The sequence below is a fragment of the Entelurus aequoreus genome, linkage group LG23, assembly GCF_033978785.1.
Source record: "Entelurus aequoreus isolate RoL-2023_Sb linkage group LG23, RoL_Eaeq_v1.1, whole genome shotgun sequence".
NCBI classification, from domain to species: domain Eukaryota; kingdom Metazoa; phylum Chordata; class Actinopteri; order Syngnathiformes; family Syngnathidae; genus Entelurus; species Entelurus aequoreus.
The window spans coordinates 15,039,770-15,062,211 of NC_084753.1; the positions used below are offsets into that span (position 1 = coordinate 15,039,770).

A 22,442-nucleotide genomic window follows, 5' to 3' on the forward strand; every position below is an offset into this window, starting at 1 on the left:
CTTCTTTTGATTAATGACCTCCTGTTCTTAATTAGACCCTCAGCCCTGAGGCAGAAAGATCTAATTCCCCCTTCATCATCATCATGAAAAAAAAACTAACAGATTACAGAAGAGAACGAGGCAGGGTAAAAGTGTGGACCGGATAAATCAAGTGCTGACTGAAGATGCTGTAGTGTCCACCAATTTTACAGATCGTTTACCCGGTTCAGGGTCACACAGAGCTGGAACCTATCCCAGCTGGTCCCAAAAAGGTCCCAAGTCAAATACAGGACTACTGACAACCTTTCACACCACTGAAAATGAGAGTGAACCAGCACATGGTCGAAGACCTGACACTTTAATAGTGCAAAATCAACATTTATTGATCTGCTTCAGTCAGTTTTGAAAAAACAGAATTTCTCCAAATCAAAAACCGTATCCTTTGAGTTATGTTGCCATTCCTAAACCAACAAGCTCGACATATTTGTCAATGGAGACAAAGTTGATGCTTTTAGGTTTAGTGGTCTATCTCATTTAGTTTAAGTTTATATACCGTATTTCCAAAGCTTTGAACCCTGAAGTTTATTTGAAGATGCGGCTAATCTATGGATTTTTCTTTGCTAACGGCTAAATTAGGGGGTGTCCAAACTGCGGCCCGCCGGCATCTACAATTTGTCCCGCGAAATGGCAATCTGGGCAAGCGCAGTCTTTTCATATCATATAAGAACCAATAGCCTTTTAGTCACCATCTGGTGGCCAAAAAAAGTAGCTCAAGTCAGTGACTAATGATTGTATAATTTGCACAACTATTACCTATATGACCCAATCCAAACAACCTTCCCAAGTTATGGTGCAGAAAAAAAAAATCAACCAGCACAAAAATTCAACAAACGTGTGTCACACATAACATAACCTGCTCATTGAACTTTGCGGATACTATAAGAGACGTCAATTCAGCATTAAAACAATTAAGTTACACCCATTTAAATCCATTACTCTCTCCATACATATCCATGTTTGGCGCATTTTAGCTGCTTGATATTTCTGATTGATTAAAAAACTTTTTGAAGGTCATCACGAAAGTAAACAAGGTAGGAGTCAAATTTTCACATTCTCTTAATAACCAATTATAATAATAATAATATTATATATATATATATATATATATATATATATATATATATATATATATATATATATATATATATATATATATATATATAGTACTTTGTGTCAGCCCAATGCAGCCCCCCATTCAAAAAGTTTGGACACCCCTGGGCTAAATTATGGAATGGATTAAGTAAAGAAATCAAACAATGTACTAAAATGATCCACTTTAGGAAACTGTTTACAAAATAAAAGAACGAAGAATCCTAATAAACATACGTACGGTAAATCTTCTAAAAAATGTGTACATACATTTTGATATAGATTTCTATTGCTATCAAGAATAATATTTTCAACCGCTAACTGCATTGACGAAACTAAACTTCCCAAGACCAACACAATCGAATGTCGAGTTCTTCTTTCCACCGCAGACTAGTTGAGACTCTGGCTGCAGCTATCGTTTGTTTCAGTAATCAAGTAATATATCAATTAGCTTGTTCTATCAATAAAGTCATCAGATAAAACACGTTATAGCCTCAATGCAAATTTTAGGTTAAATAGTTTAAATAACTTTTTTTTTTTTGCTTGCCATAACCATCATTCTTTTCTTTGGGTGTGCTGTATTGCAGCGGCTGTGCATAAACCATGTCAGCATATTTAATAAAACAAAATCTAATGAATTAAAACACAAAATAATAATCATATTTGTTTTAATAATGTATTTAATCAAACTCCTAATGGGGACTGACTCATTAGCACCTCTTCAGGTTACAGCTGACATCCCACTCCATATTGTCGTTTCAGGACTCGTCTGTCTAACAATCACTTTCACACAGTGGATAGTTCAGTTGGTTAATTATTTTGCCCATCCCTATTCTAAATGATATCTACCCATGAAAAGGACAAGAGCATTTTAGTTTCTTTCCTGGACCGTGACTCGGAGAGAAGAGTTGACCAATCAAAAATACATTGAGTACAGTCTCACCTTTGGGCAGGTAGGGGGATACGTAGGGGACCTCCTGAGTGTTGATGTGTGTCCAGTCAAAGTCATCATAGGGGTCTTGTTGGTAATCACACTGAGAGAAGCCCTCATCAAACGTACAGCTTCCTGCAACGGGAATAGAAACAACTTTAGTTTACTTCACACTAAAAGGGAAACAACGTTATTTTCCTGTTTGGCATCTCACAGGGAATTATCATAAATGATGGTTTGGAGCAGGTTATGATGGTACAGACTGACTAAACTAAATTAATAGAATTGGTAATTCTGCCTCAGACCAAATGGCTATGACCTGGGGTTCATCAGGGATCAATTATGGGACCCCTATTGTTCAACTTGTACATACTGCCACGAGACCAGGTGATACGCAGCAACAATGTGTCCGACCACAACTATGCAAATGTCAATGACGGCAAGTGAACGTTGGCCTTGGTCACTGCGTCAAACAGATCAGCGTGTAGATGCAAAACAATTTTCTGGCCCACAGAGGCAAAGAGGAAATGTTATCAGTCACCTTGAGGCCCTTTCTATGAAAGGTTGAAATCTGGGGGTAATAAAGGACTGAAATCTAAACTTTCAGTAACATCAGCAGCTTTGTATCACATAAAAACATGGCCAAAATCAAAGGAATCGTGTCTAAAGCAACCCGAGAAAGACTAGTCCATGCCTTTGTCTCCAGCATGCTAGACTGCAGTAATGGCCTTCTCTCATTGGGCTCTCTAAACAAGCTGTAACGCAGCTGCAGTACATCCAGAATGCTGCTGCTCGAGTCCAGACTAAAGGCAGGAAATACAACCATGTTAGTCCTGTGCTTAGGTCTTCCTGTTGCATAGAGAATATACCGTATTTTTCGGACTATACGTCGCAGTTTTTTTTCATAGTTTGGCCATGGGTGCGACGTATACTCCGGAGCGACTTGTGTGAAATTATTACCACATTATTGTAAAATATCAAATAATATTATTTATCTCATTCGCGTCAGCGACGAAGCAAATGGCAGCTATCGTCACACACACGCCAACCAATAAGAATTCGGCGGGGGCGGGTCATGGCAGAGATGCATTGTGGGTTTTGGAATGCTAACTGCTATATGCTATACGCTACTGCCGGAGCTATTAAAATGGACCACATCAACGTTGGCGGTAACTTATAAAAAACTGAGAAGGACTGAACTAAAATGGCACTGAAAAGGAAATCATATACTGCAGATTACAAGCTGGACGTAGTGAAATATGCAGCAGAAAAGGGCGATCGAGCAGCAGAAAGAATGGACGCTAGCGCCACATACCAGGAGCGACACAGAGGAGGAAGATTTTATGTTATTTAGCGATCGGGAGTGACAGGTTGTTTGGTAAACGTATAGCATGTTCTATATGTTATAGTTAGTTGAATGACTCTTACCATAATATGTTAGGTTAACATACCAGACACGTTCTCAGTTGGTTATTTGTGCGTAATATGGCGTACACTTATTCAGCCTGTTGTTCACTATTCTTTATTTATTTTAAATTGCCTTTCAAATGTCTATTCTTGGTGTTGGATTTTATCAAATAAATTTTCCCCAAAAATGCGACTTATACTCCAGTGTGACGTATATATGTTTTTTTTCTTCTTTATTGTGCATTTTCGGCCGGTGCGACGTATACTCCGGAGCGACTTATAGTCCGAAAAATACGGTGTGTTAAAACAACCTCTGCTTGTCAACAAGTCTTTTGATGGTCCTGCCAAAGTACATCTCTGACATCTTACAGCATAATGAACCATCTTTGGTTGTGGGACCCAGAGTCAGGACTAAAGATACTCCTGCATTTTCAGTTTTATGCTCCTGAGGATTGTGGAAGTTTTCCAGAAGTGTTCAAATCCAGGCTGAAAACACGTTTAATTTAACTGTGCATATGAAAACTAAGTATTTTATCACACTCTTTGATTTTATTGAATTATTTAATGGTTATTTTATGATTCTATTGTTATTCAAGATTTCATTCGCCTTCTTGTAATTTTATGCATCTGTAAAGCACTTTGTATTGGCTTGCGTACAAATTGTGCGCCATACATAAACTTGCCTTGCCTAGACAATACTTCTGTATTGCATCTAAAATGCATCTCTGGATGTTACTTTTTTGTGTGCTTGTGTCCGAGTTTGTTAATAAAGCACCAGGAGTCGAAGCTCCAACAGTCATCCATCAAGGTTAGACACGATCACCCATGACTCAACCGTCAGCAGCCTTCAGCTGATCATCTGAGCCCATCACCATCACCTCTGGGCACGCATGTGTGAGCTGGCCGCTATAGGACCCGCCCGAACAGGAACTCGCACTAATACAGAGAGACGCCGCCTGTCCCTGGTGGCCAGCAAAACCAATCAACTGCCGATGATACGTGGCTTGTACCGGCAATATTGCTGATAAGAAGAGCATGGTGATTACTGCTAGCTATCTGATTCATTGACCCCACAGCTATGCATGGTTTGTGTTAATAACATGGCTCTGAGATAAACAGCGAAGAAAGGCTAAGGACCATCTGATGCAAGTCTCTAATTGTTAGTCAGGACAAGATGAGGCTCTTCTTGGCAAAGCTGAGGCAATATGAACAAATCTATACAGCCATCTATAAATAATATCAAAGATGGTGGTACAACAACACTAACAATATAAAGAATAATCCCCCTCGTTCCAAAATGTTGTCATCCAAAAGATGGTTTCATCAAACTAACCGACCGAACATGACAGCTGGTGATTGATTAAGTGATTAATAACTTTAGCACTGCAGATGATAATGATCCATTGTTCCACACAAGATTAAAAACGCTTGGAAAAAATGATCATGCAAATGATCTGATTATGCTGGCGCCGTTTCATGTAAGCAGTGAGGGGCACACTTAAACGTCTGGAATGCTTAAGTACTTTGGTGAAGTTTATGGACATTTAGTAAGGTCCTTTGTCCAGGTAAAATACAGTAACAATTTTCTTCCAATATTTCCTGAAGTAGGAGACAAAGCAATGTTAGTCTAATGCGAATACACTGTATTGCACATTTATCATTAATTAGAAGGGTTATGATGCAAACCATATTGTGGCGAACTGAACTTCTTGGCTTGAGTATAATTTGTCTCGTCCACAACCGAGATACTTTTTAATCTACCCATATGTCCTTCCAATATCCCCAAAATGTGATCTATGTATTTCAAAACGTGCCATGGCGAAGCACTTCTAGCAACATAAATCTCTAAGTATTCGGTTAGTGCTACAGCTACCTGTGTCCTAGAGCGAGCCACAGCAGTCGTGATGGAGAGCAAAATGACAGGCCTTGAGATCCCCCACTGATCTGAGCTGGAGCTACAGTGGGATACCAAGAGGACACAGCCGCTGCCGCAGGAGAAACAAGTTAACGTCAAACTAAGTGACTGTTTTCGGCTGCTGGCTGTATGGCCGGCTGTGACTCACAGCCTTAGAGTTGCATGGGATCACATTCCTTTTGGCGTTCTTCTTAAAACCAGCCTCTCTCCGTGCAATTCAGTTCAGTTCCATTCTGTTCTTTTAAGTTTTTGTCACAGCAAGTTACTTCCGTACATGACGTGAAGGAAAAAAAAAACCCACCAAGACGTAGAACGCAGTGGAACTCTGACAACACACATTGTATCTAGTTTGGACTTTATATACTTGCAACTTAATTCCGCTGATGTGTGCATGTGTGTGATACTACATGACTTTCTGTACCCCACAGTGTGTGTGTCAGTTTACATCTTGCTGTCTGGTAGTTCTCTGCATGAGTGGAAACAGCAAAGTGTGCACACCATGCTTCATGTCACGTGTCTGTGGACATTACAGTACAAACCTGGTATACAATAGAGACAGGTGCTTTATGGTCAATTGGCTATAGACCTGGGCCTATAACAAATTTTGCTCGACAATATATTGACCTACAAATTATTGCTGATAAACAATATTACTGTCAATAGTATTTTGAGACCAAATTAACCACTGATGTAATGATACTACATAATAATAATAATGTTGTTTGTGTCCTGGGCATGACGTTAAAGTGCATCCGGCAGTGGAGGCTCCTCTATGAGGTCTTGGGGCACTAGGAGGTTAACCCCTTAACTACTGTTACCCCAGGTGGCCCTTGGCAAAGGACTAGTACCTGACTGCCCCCTAGCCAGGGATACGGTGAAGACCTCAACGGCGGAGCAGGCGGAAGACGGTAGATTTAAGAACTACCACAACGGCTGTGATGGCGGAAGAAGGCTGCAGAAGAAAAGGGTCCCCAGTCGTCTTCGACTCCATGCCATTGGACCCTGACCCGATTCTGTCAAGGATCGTGTGTTGACTGTGGGGCGGTATAGCTCGGTTGGTAGAGTGGCCGTACCAGCAACTTGAAGGTTGCAGGTTCGATCCCCGCTTCCGCCATCCTAGTCACTGCCGTTGTGTCCTTGGGTAAGACTCTTTACCCACCTGCTCCCAGTGCCACCCACACTGGTTTAAATGTAACTTGGATATTGGGTTTCACTATGTAAAGCGCTTTGAGTCACTTGAGAAAAAGCGCTATATAAATGTAATTCACTTCACGACTGTCTGTGCACCAGTCTCCCCACGTAAAACAAAGTCATGCACAGGCATCCTCCATAAAGAGATACACCCCTACCAGGAGGATCGTTATACTCGTTCGAGTGACCGCAGATAATAATAATACAAGTATGCCCTTTCAACTGCAATAAACTTGTATTTCTCGTATATTTTAACATTGTAATTGGAATGTAAACTTTTGAATTTCAAAGTCAAAAAAAAAAAATCTAAATAAAATATACTTTGGTCTGTTAGTAAAATGTTGCAAATACATAAAAATTACAACCAAAAGCAATAAAATAGGTTATGTCTCTGTAAAGGAGGGGGTGGGGGACACTCAAATATACACATCCAAAACAATAAATAAATGATAATGGTTAAATAAAGTATCGCCAAAGTTGCACTTCAATACTTAACATGTAGGCAGAGGTAAAGTTGTGCATTACTTAACTGACAATCAAGTTAGAAACTTTGTAAGCAAAAAGTGTAGAGGTATAAGCAGCTCTATTAACAGGTCATATAAAAGAAAAATTAAGAAAAAAAACTTAAGTCTGGCAGATTCCGAGTGAGGAAACACTATCATGACATGACAACATTACAAATGTCTGTCAAATGTTTGGAATGCTAAGTTTTTCACCAGTGTCTTTGAAAATGGAGTGAGCCACACTTTTTGTGAGCGCACACCATTTTGCGATGTTTCTTTGGCACTGACCTTGTTTACCAAATGCCTCAGTGAGTGTGGACAAAGGCTCTGCCTCTCCATGTGCACGTCCTTTACCAGTTGGAAATACTGAGTCTGTAGTTGGGTTTCAAGTTGGCATGCAAGTTTGCCCTATTGGACTTTTTTGTTGGCACCATTTTTTGAGCATATTCGACAAATTGTCTCCTTAGTGTTGACAGGTTAACCTTGTTCCAAACATTCCCACACTTACGTTTTACAATTTTTTTTAAATATTTCTACCATTGCGACTGTGTTCGTCACGAGTTAAGTTGTTGCACTGTGATGCTAGCGACCCCATTTTCTATCTATCAAATGACAACATACTTTACGCCCTTCCTTTCGTTCTGCTATAAAACACGCAGCTGCTGAAACCGATGAAAGAGGAAGACCGTAAACATGCATGGCGATTTAGGGAGGCTGGCTCGATTAATTGACTTATCGAAGATCGGCCCAGGCCTACGCCTACCTAATTGGTTAGATTCAAAGCCACTTGTATATGGAAGAAGACAGTAAGCAACATTATCTTTGTAAAAACAGAGTTTTGCAAAAAGATTGTGCAAAGTAACTGTATTTCAAATTGGGACACAAGAAGGCAAAATGAAGTAACAGATGTTTGGGGGATATGACTTGCTATATTCCCACCAACTTAAACTTCACAAGGGCTTATAAGTCTGTTATCGTCGCCGTGTAGACGTTAACCTTGTCGGCCTGCCACCTGATGCTGGTTATGGACAATTATCAGACTAATCCACAGAGAACAGCTGCAGACAGCAAAGGTGAAACTAAAAGACTGAAATGTAAAGATACAGTTCTATGATGAAGCATATAGCGAAACCTCACATAGTGTGTATATTTAGGCAAACACAAGTACATGCTAGTAGTTTTATAAAAGTAATTTCGTTAAGCGTTTCACAGTATATGCACGAGCTCGTGTCCAGATGGGTCATTACGGCCCCCCTCTACTCCATTCACAAGGACACAGAGTGAGAAACATGACTGCATGCTAATCACTTCCTAATCAGCTTCTGTGATTGGCTGACTTGCTTAATGGAATAACGGTGTCTCATTTGCATAATAAAATAATTAGAGGAATTTGATAAAGGCTCAAGGGCAGAGGGGGCAACACACACATAATTGCACACAGTGACACAGGACAGACTGTAGCGTTTGCAGAAACCTTTTGAAACACATTTGTCCCTGTCACTCCAAATTGTGCGTCGTTTGCCATGACCCCCACCCCAACCTCTGAAAGGTTAAACGTAAATGCTCCACTGTTCGGATTTAGGCTACCCCAGAGGAGACCGCAGGAAAGCGTGAACAATGTTAATAAGTCATAATTAGCTTGAACCACGGTTATCAGGAACAAAACTGTTAAGGCGTACAAGAGGTGGTTAGGTGGCATTAGTAGGTTGATTCAAAGACTGTATGTAAGGTAATGCAAGACGGGTACACTAATTAACCTCACCCATTGTGGTGACCCAGTCACTGACACATTTTTCATTTGAAAAAATACAAGTTTGAACGACTGAGATGATGACTACATTATTGGGGCCAATTATTCCATTGCCAGGATACTGTTTTGTCATTTGACATGTCTTTTTGACAAGGTTTTTGATGGCCTGCGATTAGTTCACATCTCTCTCACATACTTTATGACTGCCTGCACTTGCTTGAAAATGATGAGTCAATAGAGCATGATGTAAGATAATCTTCAGTATTTAGTTCCGTACCAGTAAAATCTAGAATACCAACAAAAGGTTTGATGCAAAGCAGAATGGTTTCTTCTTCAGACGCACTTTTAGGGATAGTTGGTGTTTACATTTTAACCAATATTAGTGCCAGATTGGTGCTGTAAAAGTGCCCAAATTGGTAAGTAAAAATTGAAAACTTAGTTTAAAACAAATATTTTGTGACATGCAAGTTGAACAGAATGGTGATTTAAATACTTCGATAAAAATCATAAAGTAATAAATTCAACAAAAAATAAAACAATCCACAACAAATTGTCAATTTGTCGCAGCAATGAAAAACACAGCATGTGCAAAAACACGACAAGTGGGTTTGTGATTGCACTGGCCATGACAGTGATTTGTGCATGATTAAGAAGAGTCATGTTGCAGTTGCGCCTGCTGGTGAAATGGGCGTGCGGTGTTGGAAGCGAGCACTGCTGTTGTGCTTGTTAAGGTCAGCAATAAAGTTTAAAGAGCCTAAAGTGAGCCTCTGTCAGGATGCTACAAGGCGTAACTTGCACAACACCACCTTTAAGAGGATCTATTATGCAAATCCAACTATTCTTACTTGATGGTACCCACCTATGTGTATTTGGGATCCCATAAGTCCCGAAAATGTTAAATTAAACCATGGAGGCATTGCATAGATATTTATTATTTCCCTCTGTCCTGTGACGTTTTCTGACATAACTTGTTAACCGATAGCTCCTAATATTGTTATGTTTTACCCAGAGAGCTTAGCGTGAGTCCACCATTGTAGTCAGCCGCTGTAGTCAATTAGTTCCTTCTTTTTCTCTATCCTCTGGCTCGTACATGTACCGGTACATGCATCCTTCACTGTTGCCATTTCTAATACAAAGTAGCGTATAGTTCTAGCTAATATCTGTCAGTAATCTCGGTATGGAAGCGCTAAAAACTACAACAAGATGGCGGGAAGAAGATGCAGTCGAAGTGGAGGAAAGTAAATAAGACCATCCACAAAATGGCCCAGCCTTAAAGGGGAACTGCACTTTCTTTGGAATTTTTCACAATCATTAGGAAATACATGACAACGGATGGATTTTTTTTTATTGCATTCGAAATACTCAATAAACTTAAAAGCCTACTGAAATGATTTTTTTTAATTTAAACGGGGATAGCAGATCCATTCTATGTGTCATACTTGATCATTTCGCGATATTGCCATATTTTTGCTGAAAGGATTTAGTAGAGAACATCGACGATAAAGTTCGCAACTTTTGGTCGCTGATAAAAAAAGCCTTGCCTGTACCGGAAGTAGCGTGACGTGGCAGGTTGAAAGGCTCCTCACATTTCCCCATTGTTTACATCAGCAGCGAGAGCGATTCTGACCGAGAAAGCGATGATTACCCCATTATTTTGAGCCAGGATGAAAGATTTGTGGATGAGGAACGTGAGAGTGAAGGACTAGAGTGCAGTGCAGGACGTATCTTTTTTCGCTCTGATCATTGGATTCCACACTCTCTCCTTTTTCTATTGTGGATCACGGATTTGTATTTTAAACCACCTCGGATACTATATCCTCTTGAAAATGAGAGTCGAGAACGCGAAATGGACATTCACAGTGACTTATCTCCACGACAATACATCGGTGAAGCACTTTAGCTACGGAGCTAACGTGATAGCATCGTGCTTAAATGTAGATAGAAACAAAAGAAATAAGCCCCTGACTGGAAGGATAGACAGCAGATCGACAATACTACTATCAGGAGACACCGAACCAAACACTGGACCTGTAACTACACGGTTAATGCTGTGCCACCTGTCAAAGCCTAGCAATGCTGTTGCTAATGACGCCATTGAAGCTAACTTAGCTACGGGACCTCGTCAGAGCTATGATAAAAACATTATCTCTCCACCTACGCCAGTCCTCATCTGCTCATCAACACCCGTGCTCACCTGCGTTCCAGCGATCGAGGGCGCGACGAAGGACTTCACCCGATCATCCGTGCGGTCGGCGGCTAGCGTCGGATAGCGCGTCTTCTATCCAAGTCAAAGTCCTCCTGGTTGTGTTGCTGCAGCCAGCTGCTAATACACCGATCCCACCTACAGCTTTCTTCTTTGCAGTCTCCATTGTTCATTAAACAAATTGCAAAAGATTCACCAACACAGATGTCCAGAATACTGTGGAATTTTGCGATGAAAACAGAGCTGTTTGTATTGAGATACAATGTGTCCGAATACTTCCGTTTCAACCATTGACGTCACGCGCAAACGTCATCATACATAGACATTTTCAACCGGAAGTTTCGCGGGAAATTTAAAATTGCACTTTATAAGTTAACCCGGCCGTATTGGCATGTGTTGCAATGTTAAGATTTCATCATTGATATATAAACTATCAGACTGCGTGGTCGGTAGTAGTGGGTTTCAGTAGGCCTTTAAATAAAGGTCCGCTAACAGTGGAGCCAATGGGAGCTCCACTATTCCGCCCATAAAATCCGATAAATAACAATTCAAAAAGTGCCAACAGTACTCCATCTACAACTCGTGACTTGAACATTGACCAAGTATTAGTGATATTGTTATTATAAGCGCTAACGCAGACAAACTATTTATAGCAGCAACGTGATCACTTCCGTGTGTGCCTATGTTTACATCATCGAGTGGTCGTCTGTTTCCTCGCTTCCCTGCTCCCTGTAGGTCTACTGTATATCATAAATTGTGCCTCTCACCTGAAAAGTAAATGGTTGACAATACATAAAACTGGAACTGGCGAGAACGACACGAAACGCGACTTAAAAACTGTCTGTAAAACATAATCTATGCAACATTTCAACCAAAGAGCCAGCATGACATGTTATGTAGACCACAAGACAGTGTTTTAAATGTAGTAAAAAAATCATAATAACTCTATTCGGAGTCTCTATTCATTTACTACAGCACCAACAGCTCCTGTTTTTTAGTCTGGTTACTTCCGCTTACATCCGCATGCCATTATGAAACATCCATCCATCCATTTTCTACCGATTGTCCCTTTTTGGGGTCGCGGGGGGTGCTGGAGCCTATTTCAGCTGCATTCGGGCGGTAGGCAGGGTACACCCTGGACAAATCGCCACCTCATCACAGGGCCAACACAGAAAGACAGACAACATTCACACACTAGGGCCAATTTTAGTGTTGCTAATCAACCTATCCCCAGGTGCATGTCTTTACAGCGTTTTAGTAATACTTGGAGGAACATACTTGAAGATCAACGGTTCAATTTAAACATATTTACAAATTCCTTTGACTTTGTATGCTTTTTAGTAATCATCTCTCTCCTCCTAAGTTACAGTCAGTAAATAAAACTGCCTTTCAAAGTATTTCATGCTGATGCTATGAGCAAAATATCTCTTTAGATGAAAATAAGGTTAATCATCCAGGTGTCTCTCTCTATGCATCATTTAAAATGCACCAAATTTGAGCACAAGTCCAAATATTCCAGCTGTCATTGACTTGTTTTGTATTATTTGCACCCCTGAAGTCAAAAGGGAAAGGCATTTTCCACAATAGCTATTTTTGCTTTAAATATATGTCTTTGTTTTGCAATGACTTCCGACTGCAAAGGACACCAATAAAGTTGCCTTATTTACTCTCTCTGTGTCATCTTTACTTTTTTTTGTTCTCTCCCCATGTCTGAGAAGAGGTGAAATTAACCTGAAATGATACAAGGTGACATTAGAGAGGCTGACACACTCCCACTCGCACCCTCTCTCTTTTTCCGTCACGCTTCGGTGGGCCTTATAGCGCAACGCCATCAAAGCCGGGACCCATACACATACATACACCCGCACACACCTCGCCTGGTAACCATATACACGTGCAATCATACACCCAAATACACATGACTTGCACTGAAACACACGCAGACACATGAGCTGTAGTTTAATTGGAAGTGCTGAAGGCTGAAGAACTTCTCCTTCATCTCACAATGCCGTAATTGAATCTGAGGTGTGTGTGTGTGTGCAGTCTATGTGCGTGTATTTTGCTGATTCAGGAGTTTGCATTGAAAGTAAAATAGTAATGCGTTTTTCCTTGTGTCCCTCCATCCCTGCCAATCCTCACCTCTTGCTCTGCTCCTCTCTCTTAGGGTTAATGCTATTTTCTGAACAGCAATTCAAACTCCAGCCATTTGCAAGGTCTACATCAATCTGACTAAACTGATGAATAAGTGGACTGGGGCTTTATTCAGAGCAGCCATGACCTCCTTCACCGCGTGTCGCCATATTATTCAAGACAAAATCCACAATATATTCCAAGTGGTCCTCCTTTAAATTGCTCGTGTCAGTAAATAGCCCTCATTTTGGGGGTTTGAATTGTCAGGATGGAATTTTCTGGAAAACGTGTTATTCAATGAGGCGAAAGAGGGGAATTAGGCCAATACTTGATCTGCAAACAAAAAGCGAGACACAATGGGCCTTTTTGAGCAAAATGACTGGTTCCATACGTAGTTCAAAAGATTTAAAGGCTTAATTGGAAAGCAGTTGAAAAAAACATCTGAAAATTGCTCTATTATGGCCTCCCCAACATAACCGTTTTCAGGTTTTCGTCAGGATATAACTTGTGTATGAAGATGTTGCATCAATAATTTCTTTTGTGCTTGATTTGACTACTACAGATAGAGATGCAACAATTAACCCCTTTTACTGCAATTGTGATGAAAAAAAAATCACAATTATTTAATTGCGTCGGCTCGACAACACTGTGTTTCAGTCCTCCCTTAGACATTTTTGGCAGAGACGAGCTAGTATGCCAAATTAGCTTAAAAAATGCCAGCAGGATAAAGCAGCAAACTTTTTCCAACCAAAAAATAAGCTTTTCGGACCATAGGCTGCACCGGATTATAGAGTGTACTGCCAATGAGCGGGTCTATTCAGGTCTATTTTCACACCGCATTAAAGGCCTACTGAAACCCACTACTACCGACCACGCAGTGTGATAGTTTATATATTATTGATGAAATCTTAACATTGCAACACATGCCAATACGGCCGGGTTAGATTAGTAAAGTGCAATTTTAAATTTTCCGCGAAATATTCTGCTGAAAACGTCTCGGTATGATGACGTTTGCGCGTGACGTCACGGATTGTGCGGACATATTGGGACACCATTGTGGCCAGCTATTAAGTCGTCTGTTTTCATCGCAAAATTCCACGGTATTCTGGACATCTGTGTTGGTGAATCTTTTGCAATTTGTTTAATGAACAATGAAGACAGCAAATAAGAAAGCTGTAGGTGGGATCTGTGTATTAGCGGCTGGCTACAGCAACACAACCAGGAGGACTTTGAGTTGGATAGCAGACGCGCTACCGTGAGTACAGCTTTGGCTTCCAAACATTTGATCGCTTGCCCGTACGTGCGTACCGCTATGTGCATGTCACGTACGTCACTTTGGGGAAATATATGTGCTGTATGAACTTTACGGAGGTGAACGGTACTTTGGACTGTGGGATTGAGTGTGTTGTGCGGGTGTTTGATTTGTATTGGTGGGTTATATGGACGGGAGGGGGGAGGTGTTTGTTATGCGGATTAATTTGTGGCATATTAAATATAAGCCTGGTTGTGTTGTGGCTAATAGAAAATATATATGTCTTGTGTTTATTTACTGTTTTAGTCATTCCCAGCTGAATATCAGCTCCCACCCGCCTCTCACAGCATCTTCCCTATCTGAATCGCTTCCACTGCCCTCTAATCCTTCACTCTCACTTTCCTCATCCACAAATCTTTCATCCTCGCTCAAATTAATGGGGTAATCGTCGCTTTCTCGGTCCGAATTGCTCTCGCTGCTGCTGGCCATGATTGTAAACAATGTGCAGATGTGAGGCGCTCCACAACCTGTGACGTCACGCTACTTCCGGTACAGGCAAGGCTTTTTTAGCAACGACCAAAAGTTGCGAACTTTATCTTCGATGTTCTCTACTAAATCCTTTCAGCAAAAATATGGCAATATCGCAAAATGATCAAGTATGACACATAGAATGGACCTGCTATCCCAATTTAAATAAGAACATTTCATTTCAGTAGGCCTTTAAAGGGATCTCTATGATTATTTTTTTTCTACATTTAAAATACTTCTTTGTGGACGTATGCAGATCCAAAATACGCATCAGCAGGTATCAATAGGTGAAAAAAGTTGGTTTTGCACAATATTGCGAAACAAAACACCAGATAATATGTCTCCTAATGGGTGCCAATTTGGGGTCCTTATACACACACCATAAAAATACCCTTAAAATGAAGCACACACGTCTGATTACGGTAGCTGTAATGCTCTGACAATCCATCAAAACATTGGCAGATTTTTGAGCAGTAATGTTCTATTATTCTCAACGAAACCTCAAAGTTTTGGCGTTGCTTGCTTACAGGTACTTGATAGCGCCATTTATTGAACAGGCGTCAACCTGCAGTCCACATGTATCTTTTGTGTGACTGCTTCCAGGTCGGTAAGCAAAACCAAAATTAATCCGTACATAAGACGCACCGGCATAAAACGCACTATAAAATTTTGAGAAAATTAAAGGAATTTAGGTGCGCACCTAAAGGAATTTAGGTGCGCCTTATAGTGCGACAAATACGGTACTTAAAAAGTAGAGTCACTGAAGAAGGTGGCTCAACCATTTTCAAAACCTGCCAAAAGAAAGGTGCGACTGAAGGGTCTAATATGTCCTATATGGTGCAGCTTTACATGCCAAAGTAAAAGGTAAGATATAACTGCGGTAAATGTTCTTCGTGGCAAGTTACTTCATAAATAACTGAGGTGAGTATAAATACATATCACTTGCAATCAGGAGCTTAGCGTTGAGTCCGTGCAATGTAAACAATCAGCAACAAGTACTCAATAACATTAGTTTGCTTTTTCCTGTGTGTTGAATACACTATAGGCATTGTAAGTTATTATAGCAAGTGTAAAACACAAACATAACATCGTGAGCTTGTAGAATAACAGAATTGTACTATGGACTATATGCATTCCAGTAAATAAAAAACAAAATAGATGATTTAAAAATTAATAAATAGGAACAGACGACAGTTGGCAATTACACTTAAGTCCATTACCCAGTTTTGCCCCAGTAGATTTTTTTTAATATTTGTGTAATCAGAGGTCGGGGTAACTGGAAAAAAAAATATATATATATATATTTCTTCCCCCCGTTACTGTTAACATTATTCCACACTGCACTCTCTCTAAATAATTCCAGACTCTTAAGGCAAAATTCAGGCATTTTATGTGGACAACTTTGTGCTGATTACATTTAATTACGATTGTTAGGCTTTGATAGAAGTCTGCATTTCATTAAATTATTTTGTAATATTAATTAAACTGCAGTGGCATCTTTAAACATTCTAAATTATTTTGTTAACAGTCAAACCTTTCTGGGGATTTATTTGACAGTCTATACAGCCACAGTATATAAATTGTGTCTCCATATCTTAAAACACAGTCGGCAGGGCTTGACGACTTCCAGTGACATTTTGAGATACTAGTCACCTCTCTGGTACTTTTCTTCCCTTTTCATGCTGACATTTCGTCCACTTCAAACGCAGACTGAAGATAAGGCAGGGGACACGAGTCAGGAGGTGGAGGACGGAGAGTGCTTGCCACTGACAAAAGCCTCTATTACTCGCTCGTTTCAATGTGGGAATTCTACGTCTCCGTCACGTCAGTGCAAAAGAAAGTGCAAAAACGATTGTGGGGAGGGAAAAAATCCTTGCCCAATTGTTATCTCCCCTGCCACTTAGTGCTTTAGTATCCATGAGTAAATTCACCCAAAAGTCCAGAGGGAGTCAGATTTCACCCATTCTCAGGAAAGTTGAGCCATTTTTCCCGCTAGACACACTCCGCAGTTGCCCACTTAATCAATGTGGTATACATGTTGGAACTAGAATTGCTGCTTCAGCATCTTACTGTAAAATGCAAGAGGTCATTGTGAAATATGACTGTTTTGTCAAGCATTTGCCACTGTGGCAAAGAAAACTGAAACTGAAAGAGACCGCAGATGACGACACCACTTAAAGACAAGTCCATAAACCATGATCATGGGCCATGTTAATATGTGCGGGATGCAAAACGAGACAGGGGGGAGTAATAATTAAAGGCCTACTGAAATGAATTTTTTTTATTTAAACGGGGATAGCAGATCTATTCTATGTGTCATACTTGATCATTTCGCGATATTGCCATATTTTTGCTGAAAGGATTTAGTATAGAACAACGACGATAAAGATTGCAACTTTTGGTATCTGATAAAAAAAAGGCTTGCACCTACCGGAAGTAGCGTGACGTAGTCAGTTGAACATATACGCAAAGTTCCCTATTGTTTACAATGATGGCCGCATGAAGTGAGAGAGATTCGGACCGAGAAAGCGACAATTTCCCCATTAATTTGAGCGAGGATGAAAGATTTGTGGATGAGTAAAGTGCAAGTGAAGGACTAGTGGGGAGTTGAAGCTATTCAGATAGGGAAGATGCTGTGAGAGCCGGGGGTGACCTGATATTCAGCTGGGAATGACTACAACAGTAAATAAACACAAGACATATATATACTCTATTAGCCACAACACAACCAGGCTTATATTTAATATGCCACAAATTAATCCTGCATAAAAACACCTGCGTGTTTGTTATGCTAGCTCCTAGCTCCTCTGCTAGCTCCTAGCTCCATAGAACACGCCAATACAATTCAAACACCTGATCAACACACACAATCACTCAGCCCAAAAGACCGTTTACCTAACCCAAGGTTCATAAAGCTTATATATTTTTAAAAAGTTACGTACGTGACGCGCACATACGGTCAAGTTATCGAATGTTTAGCAGCCAAGGCTGCATACTCACGGTACCTGATATTCAGCTGGGAATGACTACAACAGTAAATAAACACAAGACATATATATACTCTATTAGCCACAACACAACCAGGCTTATATTTAATATGCCACAAATTAATCCTGCATAATAACACCTGCGTGTTTGTTATGCTAGCTCCTAGCTCCTCTGCTAGCTCCTAGCTCCATAGAACACGCCAATACAATTCAAACACCTGATCAACACACACAATCACTCAGCCCAAAAGACCGTTCACCTAACCCAAGGTTCATAAAGCTTATATATTTTTAAAAAGTTACGTACGTGACGCGCACGTACGGTACGGTACGTGTTATGCTAGCTCCTAGCTCCTCTGCTAGCTCCTAGCTCCATAGAACACGCCAATACAATTCAAACACATGATCAACACACACAATCACTCAGCCCAAAAGACCGTTCACCTAACCCAAGGTTCATAAAGCTTATATATTTTAAAAAAGTTACGTACATACGCAAAAAAAAGCCAAAGCTGCATACTCACAGTAGCACGTCTGCGTCTTTGTCATCCAAATCAAAGTAATCCTGGTAAGAGTCTGTGTTGTCCCAGTTCCCTACAGGCGTCTGTGTATCCAAATCAAAAGTCCTCCTGGTTAGAGTCTCTGTTATCCGAGTTCTTCCATCTTGACTGCATCTTTCGGGAATGTAAACAAAGAAGCGCCGGCTGTGTACTGTTGTGGCTGACTACGTTCGAAAAATACGTCCATTTCGCACCGACAACTTTCTTCTTTGCTTGCTTGGCTTCCTTCTCCATAATGCAATGAACATGATTGAAACAGATTCACGAACACAGATGTCCAGAATACTGTGGAATTATGAAATGAAAACAGAGCTTTTTCGTATCGGCTTCAATGTGGAAGGCATACCCGTGTTCGCCGGGCTACGTCACACGCATACGTCATCCTCAGAGGCGTTTCGAACCGGAAGTTTAGCGGCAAATTTAAAATGTCACTTTATAAGTTAACCCGGCCGTATTGGCATGTGTTATAATGTTAAGATTTCATCATTGATATATAAACTATCAGACTGCGTGGTCGGTAGTAGTGGCTTTCAGTAGGCCTTTAAGCCCTTTGGCGGCACTCTCCGGCTGGTCTCAGACCTCAGAACACAGCTGGTAATTGAGTAGCTAAATCCCCAAACAACAAGTCTGAACCGGCTACTTCCCTCCTCCCCTTAACCGCACCCTTGACCTCAAAATCCTGGCTGACTCAGTACTGACACTGGGCCTATGATCACGTTTACTGTTAAAAGTCAAACGGGAAAAAATTAAGAAATAATAATTTATCATAACTATTCTCTTTGAAGTTGAACTATATTAGTGACTACAATTCATAGCTTAATTATCCTTCTAATTAGTCACAAAGAAACAAATGTAGGACCATGGAAACATCAACAGTACACCTGAGTGTCAATTGTCAATCTCAGTGTCAACTAGGGATGGGTACCGAATCCGACACTTTTTTTGGCACCGACTGTATCCCGCTGGTCCTAGCAGGCACCGATGCACGTAAAATCCAACAGTGCCTTGTTACGGTACAAGGTTTGCGTGTGACGTCACACCCGGTTGCCGGCTTTTCGCACTTTGGCACTTGGCGATCACTCCAGCAGCATGGAGAGAGGACTCAGCCAAATTACCTTGAGCTAATGTTGCAATTTTAAATGCCAACAAAGAAATTGACTTAAAAAACGCTCCAAAGTAAAGAAGTAAGTCTCCACTTTTCCAAAAATGCGCTAACTTGATGCTAATACAAAATGGCTTTGGTATTGACATGTTAGTGATTAGTATTTGTGATTTCACATGTGTGTTCATGAAAATTACAAATAAGATGCACGTTAATATCAAACAGCTGGTGCGTAATATGTACAATACTTACAGTATTGAAACTTTTTAGGGCGCAACAAAAAAAACACCATAAACTATACACTACTGCAATCTAACATCATATCATACTTGCAAATGATAATATGATAATAAAACAGCTCATTTTTAAAGGTTGCAATAAAAAAAAATCAAAAACAATCAAGATTTATTAACACACACAAAAGTACCAAAAATTGGTACCGTTGAATACCGGTATCAAGTCCCAGGTACCGGAAATTATTATCGGTTCAAATGTGAACGGTACCCACCTCTCGCATCAACTTTTGGTAGATCACTGGCGCCTGTGATGTACTAGTAAGCATCGAACTTCTCTAACCTGGGACACCAAACCTTTCTGTATGCTCGCCACTATGATGAAATAATGCTTCATCCATTGTAGAAAAATTTGAATAGGCCAATCACTGAGCAAACAGGATGCAGGCCGTCTCTAAGCCAATTGGGCTTGAGCTGAGGTTTGGACTGAAAAGCAGGTCTGGTGTGGATGAGATAAGAGCAAAACAAACACACATTAAAACACCTACCCCCACAGACAGGACAACATTGAAATTGAAATACAATGTAAGTCGGGATAAATGAAAGCTGCAAAGGGAAAATTGCGGGCTGGGAGGTAAGCGGAGGTAAATTACGAGAAAGGTGCGGTGAGGTAGAATCTTATCAGGAGAAAAATATCAGCCAGGAGGTTCAATCTGAAGCCGCTAGTTTAGCAAGTTGTAGAGACCAGTGACACGCTGAATTGGCAAGCCGACCTCTCCGATTGACCGGCAAGTCAGTTCAAAAGCTGACTGATTTACTGACTGAACAACTGGCGGCTGGGATTTAGTCTATCCTGTGCTTGTGCAGCAGAAGCATTTCTGTTGTTCCGCCTGTCCAGCATAAAGCAGTTCCCTGCACAGACACAAAGAACAACCTGAAACAGCACTAAAACTGGAGTGAAGACCATAGCGGAGATAGGAAAAAACATATAAAATCAGAATCATCCAACTTAAGAGGTGACTAGACCCAAATGTGTGTGTGTGTGTGTGTGTTTTGCCGGTACCAAAATGTATTTCGATACTTTTCTAAATAAAGGGGACCACAAAAAAATGGCATTATTGGCTTTATTTTAACAAAAAATCTTACGGTACATTAAACATGTTTCTTATTGCAATTTTGTCCTTAAATAAAATAGTGAACAACTTTTCTTTTATTAGTAAGTAAGCAAACAAATTTGGCTGCTGACGTATGCAGTAACATATTGTGTCATTTTCCATTCTATTATTTTGTCAAAATTATTATGGACAAGTGGTAGAAAAGGAATTATTAATCTACTTGTTCATTTACTGTTAATATCTGCTTACTTTCTCTTTTAACATTTTCTATCTACACTTGTGTTAAAATGTAATCATGTAGTCTTCTGTTTGGATGCTTTACTTTAGTTTTGGATGATGCCACAAATTTGGGTATCGATCCGACACCAAGTAGTTACAGGATCATACAATGGTCATCATTTAAGTCCTCATGTGTCCAGGGACATATTTCCTGAGTTTATAAACATAATATAAATTAAAAAAAACAAAAAAGATTTTCTGATGCTAAAAAATATTGATGTAATCATAGGAGTATCGACTAGAAACGCTGTATCATTACAGTGGATGTCAGGTGTTGATCCACCCATGGCATTTGTTTACCTTGTGACACCGGTGAGCTACGGTGTGTAGTGAAACATATTCCTTGTCCTGCAGGGATGATACGTGTAAGAAACTTACTTTATTTGTCGCTATGGAGGCGAGGATTAGTGATTTAGAAGTAGCTAAAACACTGCAGACTGCGGCTGGACGTTACCCGCTAGCTAGCTATCTATGTCTTAAAGCACATCTTCCTTAAGGCATTTCAGTGTTATAACTTCACCTTTATCTTTAGTTTTTAAGACAAAATGCGTCCGTTCTCCCTTTTCTGTCTACACATTGTGTCTACTTGCAAGTACTCCGTGATTGTGCGTTGCCGAACATGCCCCTCTGCTCGTAAAACAAGCAATGTTGCGACGTGACGATGACGCGCCGTCATGCCCGTTAAAAAAAGGGGGGAGGAGGAGGGGAACCGGTACTTTTAGAGGCGGTATAGTACCGAATATGATTAATTAGTAACGTGGTACTATACTAGTACCGGTATACTGTTACAGTACAACCCTAGTGTGTGTGTGTATATATATATATATATATATATATATATATATATATATATATATATATATCAGTGTTTCCCATAAACTGCCAAGATACCTGTGGCGGTGGGGGCGTGACTATGGGCGTGGCCACGATGACATCATCGAGTAATTTGCATAATTTACTACAATGATTTGATTTTCTCTAAAAAGGCTCAAAAAATGTATACTTACTAATTAATAATAACAGTTTTGTTTTAAACATCCATCCATCCATCCATTTTACGATATAATTACAACACTTTATGTACATATTTATATACAGATTTGAACAATAAGTTATTCACTGAAATATATTTATTAATTGTGGTTCTTACAAAAAATATATCTTATAAAATATATAAGCTAAAATGTCTCAAAGCTCTGTCCCTTTAATTAGTGCATACTAAATAATT

The 22,442-nt window shown here is 40.1% G+C and overlaps 1 protein-coding gene across 9 annotated transcripts in view; it reads right to left on the minus strand.

Moving 5' to 3' along the window:
• ptprk (protein tyrosine phosphatase receptor type K) overlaps positions 1 to 22,442 on the minus strand; it is a 213,173-nt gene that overhangs the window by 136,071 nt on the left and 54,660 nt on the right. For all 9 annotated transcript variants that reach the window (XM_062033962.1, XM_062033969.1, XM_062033961.1 and 6 more), the window contains exon 3: positions 2,072 to 2,194. In XM_062033962.1, coding sequence (XP_061889946.1) covers positions 2,072 to 2,194 — 123 coding nt within the window. The remainder of the gene's footprint in view (positions 1 to 2,071; positions 2,195 to 22,442) is intronic.